The sequence below is a fragment of the Anser cygnoides genome, chromosome 5 (genome assembly GCF_040182565.1).
Source record: "Anser cygnoides isolate HZ-2024a breed goose chromosome 5, Taihu_goose_T2T_genome, whole genome shotgun sequence".
Lineage (NCBI taxonomy): Eukaryota > Metazoa > Chordata > Aves > Anseriformes > Anatidae > Anser > Anser cygnoides.
Genome location: NC_089877.1, coordinates 5,829,000 through 5,843,856, shown reverse-complemented (window position 1 = coordinate 5,843,856; position 14,857 = coordinate 5,829,000). Strand labels below are relative to the sequence as shown.

The 14,857-nt window shown below is 37.6% G+C and overlaps 1 protein-coding gene across 2 annotated transcripts in view; it reads left to right on the top strand.

Moving 5' to 3' along the window:
• Positions 1–14,857, top strand: part of ABCC8 (ATP binding cassette subfamily C member 8) — a 76,914-nt gene that overhangs the window by 16,128 nt on the left and 45,929 nt on the right. For both annotated transcript variants that reach the window (XM_013177603.3, XM_066997233.1), the window contains 4 exons: positions 2,555–2,719; positions 4,537–4,692; positions 9,731–9,865; positions 11,353–11,515. In XM_013177603.3, the coding sequence (XP_013033057.2) occupies positions 2,555–2,719; positions 4,537–4,692; positions 9,731–9,865; positions 11,353–11,515 (619 nt within the window). The remainder of the gene's footprint in view (positions 1–2,554; positions 2,720–4,536; positions 4,693–9,730; positions 9,866–11,352; positions 11,516–14,857) is intronic.

The following is a 14,857-nucleotide window of genomic DNA, read 5'->3' as shown; positions in this document are numbered from 1 at the left end:
ATGTGGTTTTTTAACATACAGTAAAAAAGCAGTATTAGCTGCAGTAATTAGCAGTCCTAGCTACGTGTATATGTAGGACAGCATTAAAATTGTGCTGGGTTAGTCTCTGCCCTTGATACAATACTAAGTAATCTGCAAGCTTCATTGCTGTGATAATACTTACTAACATGACAGCAAAGAGAGAGGATATCTTTGACAGTCTTCCAGTGTTGCAGAGATATATGTTGTTCTTATGTTGTATGCCACTCTCCTGGATGAGCCTGTGTTGAATTATAAAGGAATCCCAGTGAAGGACAACTAAAATAATAGTTGGCCTGAGAAAGGGTAACTCAGAGGAAAGATTCTCACTGTTGAAAGGTAAGATATGCCTGGGGCCACATTATAAATTTACATCACGAATGCAAATGACGCCATGTTAATCCCTAATGTCCTTTTCTTTCTTTCTTTCTTTTTTTCCCCAAAACTGTGACTTTTGCAGTTATATTTTATTTTGTCTTTCAGTATCTACATGCTGCACAAGAAACAACAGGTGGCTTTTGAATTCGTGCAGTATACAGCCATCAAGATGCCTCCTAATGTAAATAGGAAGCATGAACAAAGACAGAAATGCAGTCATAATTACTTGCTTTACTTTGTGTACAGTCTTGGTCTGAATCTCAGCAGTGTGTAACAAATAGCACATAACCAGGAGAACAGATACTACACACATCTGTGCTGCGTAATAGACAGAAGTGCTTTCACAGCTCTTCAGTCTAGCCAGTGTTTTAAGAGTCGACTGCAGTTCATTTTGAAGTGCCCAGAAGTTTATGGAGAGGTGTCCATGGATGATCTCCCATGCAACTCAGCAGGCCGTTAAGGTGGTGTGGAGACAGGTCAGAGTAGTTTCTTCTTATGAGAAGTGATATTCTTATGTGAGGTGGGAGACACTGTCAGGAAATTTGTGCTGGTTGTATTCTTTAAAGTGTGCACTCTTCTCACAGAGAAAAACACGGAATCTTTCCCAAAACTGTTTTGTTTATTATCTCATTTACTTGTTGCAAAGGCAAGCATGCATTTATCTGCTTTTAAGACTGTAAATTACCATACTGTTGTCAAGGGGATAGATAGCATGCTTCTTGCAGCAATGGCAGTAGCCATCACGGATGTCAAAAGATGGAGTAAAAAGACATGGAAAAAGTACCCTAAAGCTCTGCTTTCTGAGGAAGATGAAGTGATCTGTTGTGTTACCACTGCAAAAAGGACTTGCCCTTCCTTCTTTCACATTTGTCATTGGCCCTGCACCTGTTCCCTCCTTTGATTGAGCTCTGGCACCCACCAGACACTTTTGTGGTCTAACTTGGCCCATTAAACTAAAAGCTAGCAGTGCGTGTTTTTTTGTTTGTTTGTTGTTGTTGTTTTTCTCCTGGACTGATTTTCTTGTCAGTGATCTGAATTGGCTCAGAGATAGATCCGATAAGGTCCCAAGCTAGCACACAGTAAGCAACAGAAGCATGCAGCTTGGAGCAACCCAGGTGCAGTTAAGGGTAAGGAGAAGCCCATTTCTCTTTTAGCTGGCTCGCCTCATCTTGCAAAACCACAGCTTTGAAAGCTACGTTTAGCCTCTGTATTAATTTGTCATGTGGGATTTCTATAAAGAGTTGATAGCAAGGTTGGTTCTGATAAAATATACAGACAGTGAGTGTTTGTGAAATGTGATCTATTAAATGTTGTAGCAGTCTCAAAAGATTCAACGACAAAGAAACTGTCTAGGCTAGAAGTGTGCTCAACAGGAATGTAAATTGCAAAGAAGCCCTCTGAGAGGGAATAGAAAGAGATGGCTTACACCTTTTGCCTTTAATGGCAGCATAAGTCAACAAAGTTTTGAAGGAACCAAGTAGAGAAAGGGAAAGGTAGAGACCTTTTAAATTCAGAAGGCTTCCCAAGGTGAGCCAGACTCTGAACTAGTTGTTGCACTGAAGGTGTCTGCTTGTTAAATATAACTTGGAATAAATGCATTGCTGTCCTAGGGAAGTAGTGACACGCTTCAAAATGCACTCCAGTGATCTCATGAACTTCCTAGGAGGTAAAGACCACAAATAAACCAATGCTGAACAAACCTGTTAGAAGCTGCAAACCAAAATAATGTGTGTATTTCCAGGAGAATGGAAGGAGGATGGGTTTTCCACCAAGTTGTGAAGGTCATTTTATAGTGTTCAGTAGCCTGAGGTGTCAAAATAAGGAGACAGATTTCTCTGAATGAATGTTAACTAGTCCTTTCTGACAATTGGCAGTGCATGTCAGTAGCAAATGATGATACTGAGTTACTCAGTGACCTAGAATTTTGGAAGGATATCAAAAATCCTACAAATGTAATTTCGCATTTAAATTAAGCTTACTGAGTTGGCACATTATATGGCTGTCTCACTGAACTGATAAATGGTGAGGTTTCAGATCACGTTTGGGAGTATTTTCAAAGTAATAAACTGTGGTTGTCTCTGTTTATTGATTTTGCAAAAGTGGTAATTAGAATTACGTGCAATTGTAATTTAACTTCTATCTTTTTCTTTTTTTTTAGACTAAAATTCTTGGTGTTTTCTTTATTTCATCTCAAGAGTTCCTGTCCAATGCATATGTTTTGGCTGTACTCCTATTTTTTGCCCTTCTGTTGCAAAGGACATTTCTCCAAGCATCATACTATGTTGCTATTGAAACAGGAATTAACCTGAGAGGTGCAATACAGGTAGCCAATATATTAACTAACCTGTTTTCTTACGGTCACACGTGTATTTGTGAATATATAGCTGTAGCAGTTCAATTCTGTTACAGCAACTGAAAGAATTCTCCTGAAATAAATTCAATGTACACATTACCATTAAAGATTGCATTAATGTAGAGCTAATTTCTCTGTCATCTAAATCTTATTTGATGTTTTTGTAATTACTTACTAATATTTAAATATACTTTGGACAAAGGATAGGTTGAATTTTGAGTGCTTGGAGTAGTGATTTGTTCTATGGGTCATGCCCTAGAATAACCAGGCACCGAAGAGTTTGTAATTACTGAATGTAAGATTGGTAAAATGGAGCCTGTAATTCTTCCATAACCACAAACAGATCAAAGTATGTAGTATACAAAGATCTGTGCCTGAAAGATGAATAAATAAGAGAATTAGGTGTTATGTTACAATGGGATACTGCCAAGTGCACTGGCTGAAATCTATCCTCTGACAGCTTGAAAGCTAACCTTATGTTAACAGGGTTTACCCACTGGACTGCATAGATCCTGTGAGAGTCTTGATATGGCTGGATGCTTCCAATAGCAGCATAATTATTTAATCATCTTTTGATCATACACTTGGAAACAGTTGTCAGCTGCCAGACTTCCGGATTATGTCCGTTGGTTTTCTCTATTAGAGTGAAGTAGAAAATTTCTAAAGAAATAAAAATTTGACCTAAGATATACAAGGTACAAAACGTATCAAGCAGAAGTGCTGCAACTAACTGAAAAATACATGGACCACAGCAACTAGAAAATGGTAAAAGGGGAATTGCAAGAAAATGGTGTTACATTCCCATCAGTTTTGTTTAGGAGAAGCTGTGTGTTCTGTGCACTGTGTATTACATAGAGGCTCAGTTGTACCATTCAAATCAGAAAATTTCTATCCATCATTCAGCAGAATTAATGGCAGTCTTATTGCCAGTATTTATAGACAAATTCTTTCTTCCTAAAATTTTTCAGTTTTCTTTAAACCTTTTACCTGTTTTACTCCCTTGTATAAACCTGCACCTTTTCCACGTGCTCAATATGACTTTATGCTTCATGAGGGCTGGTTGATATTTACCAGAAGACCCTTAATCAGGGTGCCTCCTATCAGTTAAGTCTCATGACTGTAAAGCATCGTTGGGCAGGCTTTTCCCAAACAAGCTGGTAATAGCACCCCTTCATTATTGCATATTGTGTAATTAAGTTATTTTTGTACATGGTGCCTGGTTCTGTACCGAGGTAACTAATTCGGTATAGAATCAGAGCTGTTAACATTATTTTCCTGTGAACTAATATTTGCAATGGGACTGGGCTTTCTAGCCAATATGTAACAACATTCTCAGCCAGGAATATGGTTTCGAAGCTGGATGAGGCCTAAATCAATTGCCAGAGAAAAATTAAAAGGATTATGATATATTCACTATTTGATATTTAATATAATGATATAATGTTATTTTATTAGCGCTAGTTACAGCAAGTGCACTCTGTGGCATAAATTATGGTTATTGTTCTTGGGCCAGTTGGGGAATAAAGGTTTCATTCTCTTGCCAATCGACAGGAGTGCAAAAAGGGAGTAATTAGACAACCATTATGTACCTAATAGCACTGTGGTTTTGGTGGGATGACAGTAGGATAGTAGCTTAAAATTTTTCATCGTAACACAGAAGAACAAACTTCAGTCTTTTCATTCAAGTTCCTGGGATTTATGGTTTCCCTTAGCATGCCTGTGTTTTAGTTGGAACTAGAAGTCTTATTTTATTTCTCTATACTAACAATTTTTGATCCGTCTTCCAGACAAAAATATACAACAAAATTATGCAGCTTTCAACTTCAAACATGTCTATGGGGGAGATGACTGCAGGCCAGATCTGTAACCTGGTTGCCATAGACACAAACCAGCTGATGTGGTTCTTTTTCCTCTGCCCTAACCTTTGGGCTATGCCAGTACAGGTAAGGAGACTGAGCAGTGTGCCTTTTTGTTATTAATGTGCATAAATCTGTAGTGATGGTTTGCTTAGGAATTTTATGAAAGTAAATATACCAAAGAACTTAAAGAACAGATATAAATATCTAGAAACATATGTAACAAACTTCATATTTTTGACATGACTGTAGGTATTTAAGACTGTATTACAATACTGATCTTGACTGCTGCCAAACATACTTTGCATTTCTAACAAGAATTTATAGTAGTTTATATTATTCCAGTTCATTTTGCTTCATTTGCTCAGGGGAGTTAACTGGAATATATTACAATCATTTGTCCTCTGAATCCCAGTAGAAGAGGTAAGAGAAACAGTAGTAGATTCAAAGACATGATCATTTAGAGATGGTCCTTTGGACCAAGTGGAAAAACAGTAGTAGATTCAAAGACATGATCATTTAGAGATGGTCCTTTGGACCAAGTGGAAGGAAAAAAAAAAAAAAAAAAGAAAATCCACAACCCAACAACCTGTTTTAATTATTTTCCCTGGATTTGGCTTTTTCCTTAGTGAGGAAAATGCAGGGTAAGTGCAGGCAAAACAGGACCTTCTTCATTGTCAGTGACTGAGTTTTTGAACATGTCTTTTCCTCTTGTGTAGCTTCAATCTTTGGAGAGTATTCTCTGCAAAACCAGGTAGTGTCCTCTTGGAATACTCTGGGAGTCATTGCACTTGTGCTGTATGTGTTTGAAACCTGGTATGTTAGTGTATGCCTTATGATATCTCCATGGTAATGAGGGATAGATTGCTTCTGAGACTGCAGCAGGACCTGCAGGAAAGAGAAATCTGTCTGAATCTTTTGTAAAACTCCGGCTTACTCCAGTGAGAGTTGTGTAAGGCCTTGAGTCAGGATAGTGAGCACCTGGAAGTGTAAACAGTCAACAATTTACTAGACAATCACTTTTTTTTTTAAACTGTGCTTTTTTAGCCTGCAGTTTGCATTCACTCTACATGTGTGAGCTATATATCACTATACCCATTACAGTAAAAGATTCAGAGATTACAGTCGTATTTTTACAAGTCATAGTGTGCCTGTATTTATACAATAAATGCATGTATTTCTTTCTTGTGCAGGATTAACTGCATTGGGGTATAGACCATATTTCCTGAAGACACTCATATTTTTTCAATACAGCAGTTTAAAACCTTTGACTTTCTAGAGTTGAAAGAGGCTGATGAATATAGCAATATCAGCAGTTGTTTTTCAGAAAGAGATTTGACTTAGGTTTTTAGCATCAGGATGCTATCCCTGAAATTACGAAGGGAAAAAAAAAAAAAAATGAACCAGTTTATTTTGAAGTGGGGAAGTGGGTGAAAAAAGCAATAGTCAAGTAACATATGCTAATATTAATTTCTAATTGCAAAAGAGAAGACAAGTATAATGAAAAGAAATTGATATGAAATGTGGCTACAAGTTGGCAGTTTGTTAGTACTAATCTTGTTATCAGGCTATTCTTTGTCCATTTACTAGAAGTACCATGCAGTAAGAAGTCGGTGAGTTATATACTGAAAAAATGCTAGGAGGCATTTAGAGGAGTCCACCCCTTTAAAGATAATATTTAGTGTCCAGTTATCCCCTATGCTTAATGTCCATTGTAAATATGTTAATAAAACAACCTATATGGGAGGTACCAATGTCATATGGGCTTTTTCCAAGATCACTAGCAGTTCAGTGCAGGGAGAGCTTTAGTGTAACTGAGAATTAAGCCAGTTTCGTTGCATATTCTCTAACAACATTTTGCTCTAATGTGCCAGAAGTCATGGACTCATAAAGATTTCATGACAGTCTTATGAAAATATGATTATATTTGCATTAAAATTCACCCTGCAATGCTCTTCAGCAGATCAAGACGATCAGTGTCAGAGTGTGCTCCTGTTTTGCGGATGGCGTATGCGTTGCAAGATACAAACCAATGAGTCATGTTGTTTGCAAAGTTTTCTCCCAAACACGTTTCTGCAGCATTCATTCAGTACCCTGTTTCATGAGGCAGTGAAAGCAATTACTGGATACTTCAGAGATGGTAAATAAAAAGTTGAACAAGCTTCAGTATTATTTAAAACAGACTTACAATGGTTTTGTAGCTCACCACCTATTAGTTTTTCATCATCTGGTGCGAATTTTTTATTTGTCCTTGACTAGAAGACTTAGTCATTGATCACATTTCTATACAGTCCAGATAATTTGAATCCCATCTTTGCTGTGAAGGGAGTCAATAGGAACTTGATCATTGCCTTCAGTTACTGTTTGAAGGTCATTGAAATCAATGAAAAGGGGCCCAGGGATGCCTATGAATCGAAAGATGCCCTTGTTAGGTTTGGCTCAAACCATGAGAGCAAAATGAGGCACTGTAAAGGCTTTTCCCCTCTCCATTTTATAAACACCTGTGTTTGATTCCGTTGTGATCATTTTTTAAGGGTCCGGTGTTCTCATGTCTTGGGTTCATTGGCAGGGATAGTGTACGGTGGTAATAAAAGGACATCTGTCTCTTTCAAAACTGGCCACAAAGCAGTTTCTGTCTGACAGTATTTTCCATCTTCAATTTAAAAAAAAAATGACTAGACAGTAGACTTATTATTAACAACAAACAGGTATCAGTGAGTTTCTTGTTTGTGATATATTTCTGGCAGATAAGAGCATTTGGGATTTTGATGAAAAGGAAGCGAAATGTTTCATTGCACAGTTGTTTAAAAATATGATCATTACTTTCTCAGAAATATTGAGAGCCTTCCCATCTGTCAGTTACTGTCCTCTAGCAGTTAGAATATTACCGCTTACTGGTTATTCTTGACTGTTGTGTGCATCTGACAAATACGGAATCACTTGCAGAAATGTTTATAGGTTTTGGCAGTTTTCAGATATTTCTATGCACGTACTTCTGTTGAGAATACATTTTTTTCCCACGCATGATGAATATATTAAAAAGGCTTTCCCTTATCACAATATGAAAGAGAAGATGCAAATAGGATCATTTTTAATCTATTGAGAACAGAATTTTTATTGCAAAGATTGACCCTTTCAATAGCCAGGATGGAGAAAACTAGAGCCAAGTGCTAGCAAGTCCCTCCAAATCCAGTTGTCAGAATAGCTTTACCCTTGTTTTTGTGAGAAGCTGAGGCTCTGTTGAAACAGCTAGTGTGTCCCATAATGACCTTGGCAATCAACCAGTAGCGGGGCAGCAGTAAAGCAGGGAGTCACTGTTCCATGTTGACTTTGTGGTTTTGAGCATCTGTTAGCTGTACACTGTTCAGTGCTTTCCTGTATTTTGAGTGCCTGAGTTGTCTGCCCATGGCGAAGCAGTTGGGAGTGAATTTCTTGATCTGTAAAGACAATTCCTGTTCTGGAGGAGAGCTCTGCCAGGGCGCTCTGGTGGAGGCCTTGCATGTGTTCATTGGCTTTACATATTGATGAATTTCCTAACTTCACATGGAAGCAGATTGCTCGCTCACTCGTTACAGAGAGATCTTTAAATTACTGTTTAACCTTAGCTCTTACTAGATCTGTGCTGTATGTACAATAGGACTTTACTTTCATGATGCCACATATTTCCTAAATAAATACTGTGACTCATTGTAAGAGTCACATTTCAGTTTAGTTCATCTGCAGATAGTCATCAAAGGATTGTTAAGAAAAAATAGTTTTCTGTGTTCTTTTTGAATTCACAAAAATGTTGACATAAAAGTGGGTAAACTATGGACTGTGGTTTTCTTCATGGAAGCACGCAATTCCCATGAATATCTGTGGGAATGGGTGACTGCTGAACTTTGAAATGACGGAAGGTAGTGTTTCTGGGAGGGTTATATGAGTATATAAATGTAGCAAGAGTAGTAGATAATGCTTTAAGGAAATTTTGTAACTTGTTATTTTTAATTAACTTAAGGGAAACAATATATGAAATTAGTTTTCTATTGCTGTGTCTTTTCTAATTTATTAGCTTATACTATATTTTACATAATAGAGTGTCAATGCTTTAGGTCATTCAGGAGTCAGATGTTAGAATAGTGGTAGTTAACATCGGTAGGTTGCACATCTTGTTTGCTGCTTATATTCACTCTTTCTACCCAGGCTCTGACCTGCTCTCTAAATTATCGTTGCAAAGTCAAACTTTTTTTTTTAAACTGCTTTTCTAACCTTCTTTAACATTCATTGCCTGTCTGGTACTGTGTGTCCTTGAAACAGTTTCTTTCGAGTTTGTTAGTGTTTATTTGAAGTGGAGGTTCTTACTGATATAATTATGATGTTCCTTTTTTTCTCCTCTGCAATAATGTCATGAACGTTGAAGAAAGTTAACATTTACAAAATATCAGTTGCATTTCTAATGGTATTTCATATTAATTTTTGTAGTAAGCAAAGAACACTCCTCTGGAATTCCAGTGTGTTGTAGACAAGTGGGTTCTGATCAAACTGGGAGAGGTATTTGCTTGTCTTGGTGTAAAAATGCTTAAATGTCAAAGAAGGAAAAAAAAAATCAAAGCAAATGCATGCTATGTCATCTGGTCAATGGGGAAGAATATTTAATAGCAGCTGTGGGAGGAGTAGCCCAATGTCTTACTTGGAAACATTTTTAAAATAAATTTTATTTCAAGTTCTCTTATGAATATATTTCTTTTTAAAATAGTTACTTTACTTAGGTGTGGAAGTTTTTATAGAAGATAAATGGAAGGGTGTATACAAACCTGTACACCCTTGTCTACTGTTCGTCGTCGTGGGGATTCCATGAAACAGAAAATCCTAGCTAGCAGTTTTCTAAATCTCTTGCAGTGTGATTCAAGTCACAGAATCCACAAGCTGGGGAGGAACACTCCAGGTGTATTTGATCCTTTGACAGAATATCCTGGCAGATCAAACCACACTGTGGCAGTGATGCAGAGCATATGAGGTTTTGGGCTAGGGTTGGATGCAATGGTTGTTCTTGAATGTGCTACACAGTTATCCTGTGATTGCTTTTTGTGGTATGTACACAAAATGAAGTCATCCCAAGTCGTCTTCTCACTTTTTCTTCCAACAGATAATTGTAGGAGTTCTTCTGCTCTACTATCTTCTAGGAATCAGTGCCTTAATTGGAGCAGCAGTAATCATAGTACTTGCACCTGTTCAGTACTTTGTAGCAACAAAACTCTCACAGGCCCAGAGAAGCACATTGGTAAGTGTCTTCACACTCACACATGATACTAACATCACCTCTGATATTTATGCATTGGCCTGTGTTTAGAATTGCAAAGCTATGAAAGCCAAATTACAGAGCCAAAAACTGATTCTCAAACACTTGATGCTCAAGAATGTCAAATGCAAGAATGTGTAAACATGAGAAGCTTAAGCAGTAAAGATACAATTTGTCTTGGGGTTTATATTTTTCAGCCAGTGTGTGTTTCCTTAACAGGAAAAAACTTAAGATCTTTCTAACTTGCAAGTGTAAATGGTCAGTAATCTTTGACTGAAATGGCCATGTGCAGCCAAATGATGCAGAAATAAATGAGTCATGCAGGGCAATCTGTCCAAGTACGCATGAAGTAGGAAAGCTGCATCCAACCTCAGATCGCAGATACATCACAGATGTGGAAATCTGTAGAAGTGACTCATTTAATAGCTCTGGACAGTCCTAGCTCTCCTACAGTATGCTGGCGAATTTTGAGGTCTACTAAGTCATGAGTTGTTTCTTGATCCCTCACTTGACTTGTCTATAATTTGTCAGAATTGCCTGTAGCAGTGCTGAGAAACTTGCCTTGCCCAGCTGCTCTGAACCTTTTCCTCACACTCAGCAATTGTTACACTGCCCAGGAAGCTGTAGGAACCTGTAATGATGCTGGACAGCAGGATTTGCTTGTTGAAATCTCTTCTTACACAGTTCATGGGCGGTAATGCGAAATTTGTGCACCTTCCTGGGGGGAAAGTATTGCCTTCACATCAACAGTATACACCCTTCTAGACATTTAGACAGCATTCATCCTTGTAGTATCCAAGCAGACAGTCAGCATCACCTAGAAATTCCTGTAGATGGGAGCAGTGCATTTTGGTTGGACTGTCTCTGCTCTGCTGTAAAGCACAGCATAAAGATCATAGAATTAACCTGAAAACTGGAAGGAGGATCACTTCACCAGTGCTCTGTAGTGCCAGAGCCAACTGTCCCTGCACAGTCGAGGCTCCCTATAGGATCCCAGTTTCTTGCTATTGCAGCCTTGCTGCTTTGGAGCCTGACACCATTGTTTCCACGTCATGGTGACTGGGGTAGAGCAGCGTGTCCAGTTGTACCTTATCTGCTTGTTCTGATCTCTTCTGTACATATTGAGTGTGCCTATTGAAAATCAATGTGCTGAGCAGTAGAAGTCGTGAGAGGCTTCTTTGCAAGTGATCAGAAAGCTGAGAGGAATAACATTTTCAGTATAAGGTATGTGATTTAGAAGGAGGTGATTATAGACCTTCTGGCTCTTCACTCAGCCTCCTGCCTTTGCAAGGTGAGATTCACCAAAGTCTAACCCTCGCAAAAAACATCAAAGCATCTTGAATGGACAGAGCATCTCTCCATAGCAGAGAATGCTTGACTGATTACAAGGGGCTGCATGCAATTTTTGTGTGATCCTTAAGTTTAAGGGCCAGGTGCTCTTTAACTAAATGTGTATGTAAATGTTGCAGGAGTACTCCAATGAGAGACTGAAGAAAACAAATGAGATGCTTCGAGGCATTAAGCTCCTTAAACTCTATGCTTGGGAACACATCTTTCACAGCAGTGTAGAAGAAACCAGACAAAAAGAAATGACTAGCCTAAAGTCGTTTGCCCTTTATACCTCCATATCCAGTAAGTCTCCTCCCTCATTCTAATCCACTGTTCAGCTGAAGTGCCACTGCATTATTAGGTGCTAATGAGTTTACCATTTCTCTGTTGCAATTGTTTCAGTTGCTCTAGGCTCTGATTCCATACTTCTCACTTTCCATTTAGTCAGACGTTCCATTTAATTCAGTAGAATTTTGCCTGTACAGGAAATATGCCTAAAAGAGAAGGTCAGATTAATGTTTCATAGTATTAACTTTCTCAAGAGAAGCTTTTAAGGGACAAGTGTTTCACAGGCTAGCTCCACCCAGCAATATTCTCCTCTATAACATAGCATTCAGGAAGAAGCCCTTGCTGATATTTATCTTTTTACCCTCCTCCTGCATTTTGCACGATACTATATATCGCAATATCATGTGATGGGAAATGTCTTTGTGTTGAAGCTCCAACAGATAGTACTTACAACTTATTACTCAAAATTTGGATTTCTTATGAAAACAAGTGATTCTTAAGGCCATTACTATGTACTAGAAAGGAAAATATGACAGTGCTGGCAATTTCATCTTTCCAAAACCAGATTTCTTCTTTTGTCTCATTTCAAGCTGCTTCAAGGCATTTATCTTCCCTTTTAAAAACATCTAAGGCCAGTCAAACTGTAATTCAGCAGTTCATATGCAACACCTCTATAGTTTCTATTGTAGTACTTCGGAAATAATTATTCAAGTCATACTGAAGAATACAGTTGATATATTCTGTAAGTTATTAATGCACTGGAAACTTTAGCAAGAAGTATCAAATGCTACAAGCTACCTCTACAAATACCTTCTAGACTAATAAAGAAGATTTTTCCTTAGAAAAGTAACTTCCAGTCTGGGTAGTATTATTTGATTACATTCGCCCAAGAGGTGCGTAGTTGACTTTTTCCTGCCAAACAGTCACATGAGTAATGTACTCTGAGGGCAAGATCCTGTACCCACTGAATTTGACTGAGATTGAGGTTTTCATTGACTTCTGAGACCAGATTTTCTCTCTGGGGAACCTGAGCTTTCTGTGCTTGTAGAGTAGTTTGCATTTCAGCTTAAAAGAGAATTTAGCTGAAGTAGATTATATGACTGTAAACTCTGTTCTACACCCAGATCAGGGTAGGTGGGCTCCTTTTGTTTGCAGGGCTCCACATTGCATTAAAGTCTATTTATAGTCAAGGCCACAGGTTTAGCTATAGGACTGAAGGAGCCGTACAGTCTTATTTGTTTTTTAAATCCTCAGAGTTTCATTTGTAACAGCTAGGAAAACTGTACTGAATATTCTGTAAAGAAATAGTGACATGATAAATGAGAAACAGTATTATTCCACACAATTCTGAATACATGCTATTTGAAACTATTGAAACATTCAATGTTTACATTTGCATTTTTATTTGTACTTTGTAATAATTAAGTGTCTGTAAGACACCATAGATTAGTTTTTCAGCTGGGGTAAACCAGTACTACTTTATTATGCCGATATTGCATATCATTTTGGCTTTTAAAGGTTTTCTCTAATTTCAGCCTAGGAGTTCTTGGCACCCTTTTGTCTGTAGCAGAAGATTCACTGGTTCTTACAAACTTGCATGTTAGCAGATTAGTGTAGAGATTATAAATACAGGAGAACTTGCTGTTATTATTATAAGTATAAATGGAATGATAGGCATAATCAGCACAAAGTGTGCTTGCTGATATAATAGTGAACTTAAGATTTAATTTTGTGATTAAGATAATGGCAGAAGGTGACCAAGATTTTGCAGGAAGGCAGACGTCCTAGAAGAGTAAGAAAACAGGAGAACTTTATGTATTTTTAAGTGCCATTTTGAATGGGCTTTGGAAGTCTTTTCTAAGTATATTTAGCTATTAGCATTAGGAGTTTCTTTAGGAGTATTAGGAGTCTACTTTTCTAAGTATATTTAGCTATTAGCTATTAGGAAGAATGTGGTTGGATCTGCTTCTATTCATGAGGAACAGATTTGCATTGGATTACAGAAAATATACCTACAAATTTCAGAGCAGTGTTGGCTAGACCACAAGAAAATTCCATTTCAAGACAGAGTGAAATTTGGATCTCATCTGCCTCACCCTTGTGCCCGGATATAGTTTGTAGGTGTATAAATTGTTTGTATGTACTTAAAAAGCTAATATAGAAATTAGCCATCATTTTAATGAAATGTACCCATCAGAATCAAAACTGGATTACAAAGTTGATAGTGATAAGCTTTTGAGTTTCAACAGTGTATTCTTTAACTGTGGCCAAGAAGACTTTCATTTTTTTGCAGTTATTATTATCTTATGTTCAGCTTTGTAGGTTTATGTATAAGGGTTTATGTATAAGGTATTCAGGAAAGGCAGAGAAAGCAAGGAATGGTTTTCCTATTTCTGTGAATTTTTGTCTAATCTGTCAGAAAGTAATTAAATCCAGGCTTTCTCACAGGAAATTTACAGTAGTTACTATTCTAAACAGTTCATGTAGCTTATAGTTTTTGCTAGTTTTCTATCTGTCTTTTCTAGTAACAAAGTACTTTGGACAGAATCTAGTTGGGGAAAAAAATTCTTAGCTGCAAAATAAATCCATTTTAGAAATCATTTTATTATACTAGACACTTCCATAATTGAAAACAAACAAACAAAAAACTAACAAACCAGAAATTCCAGTGGCTCAATAAGCATTTGTTTACTTAAAATAAGATGTCCTTGGATGTGCCTGTGATCTCTCATAACAGCAAGATTCAGATCAACTTCTGGGGAGCCACCAACTGACCCATGCTGTCATAACCACAGCAGTCTTTGCCAGCCCTACAGTATGTTTAATCCCTCCAACTTCATCTTTAGAAGGTATTATCTCATACTGCCAGCAGAAGAGCAGGGTCCTTCTCTTGACAAGTTTATCAGCTTTGGTGGTTTCTCTTATTTGATACATACATAAAAGAGAAATCATGTACTGCAGCAGCCTCAAAGGCAAACCACAAATGCAAGGATTTAATAGAATTAAGAATTCCACAGGTAAAGGCAGCAAGTTTTACTTTTTATTTTCCAATCTTCTTATGTTGTAACTACTTCAAGTTTATCCAAAGTGTGACAACTCTGCAGGAGAAACTGCTTTGCATTCCAACACAGAAAAAAATATTTTTTCTCAGAAAATTATTAACATTTTTCTAAGGTGTGTAGTAAACTATGAACTTCTAGGCTTTAATACATGTTTGTCATTCATAGAATGGCTCAGGTTGGAAGGGACCTTAAAGATCATCTAACTCCAAGCCCCCTGCCATGGGCAGGGATGCCACCCACTAGGTCAGGTTGGCCAAGGTCCCACCCAGCCTGGCCTTGAACACCTCCAGGATGG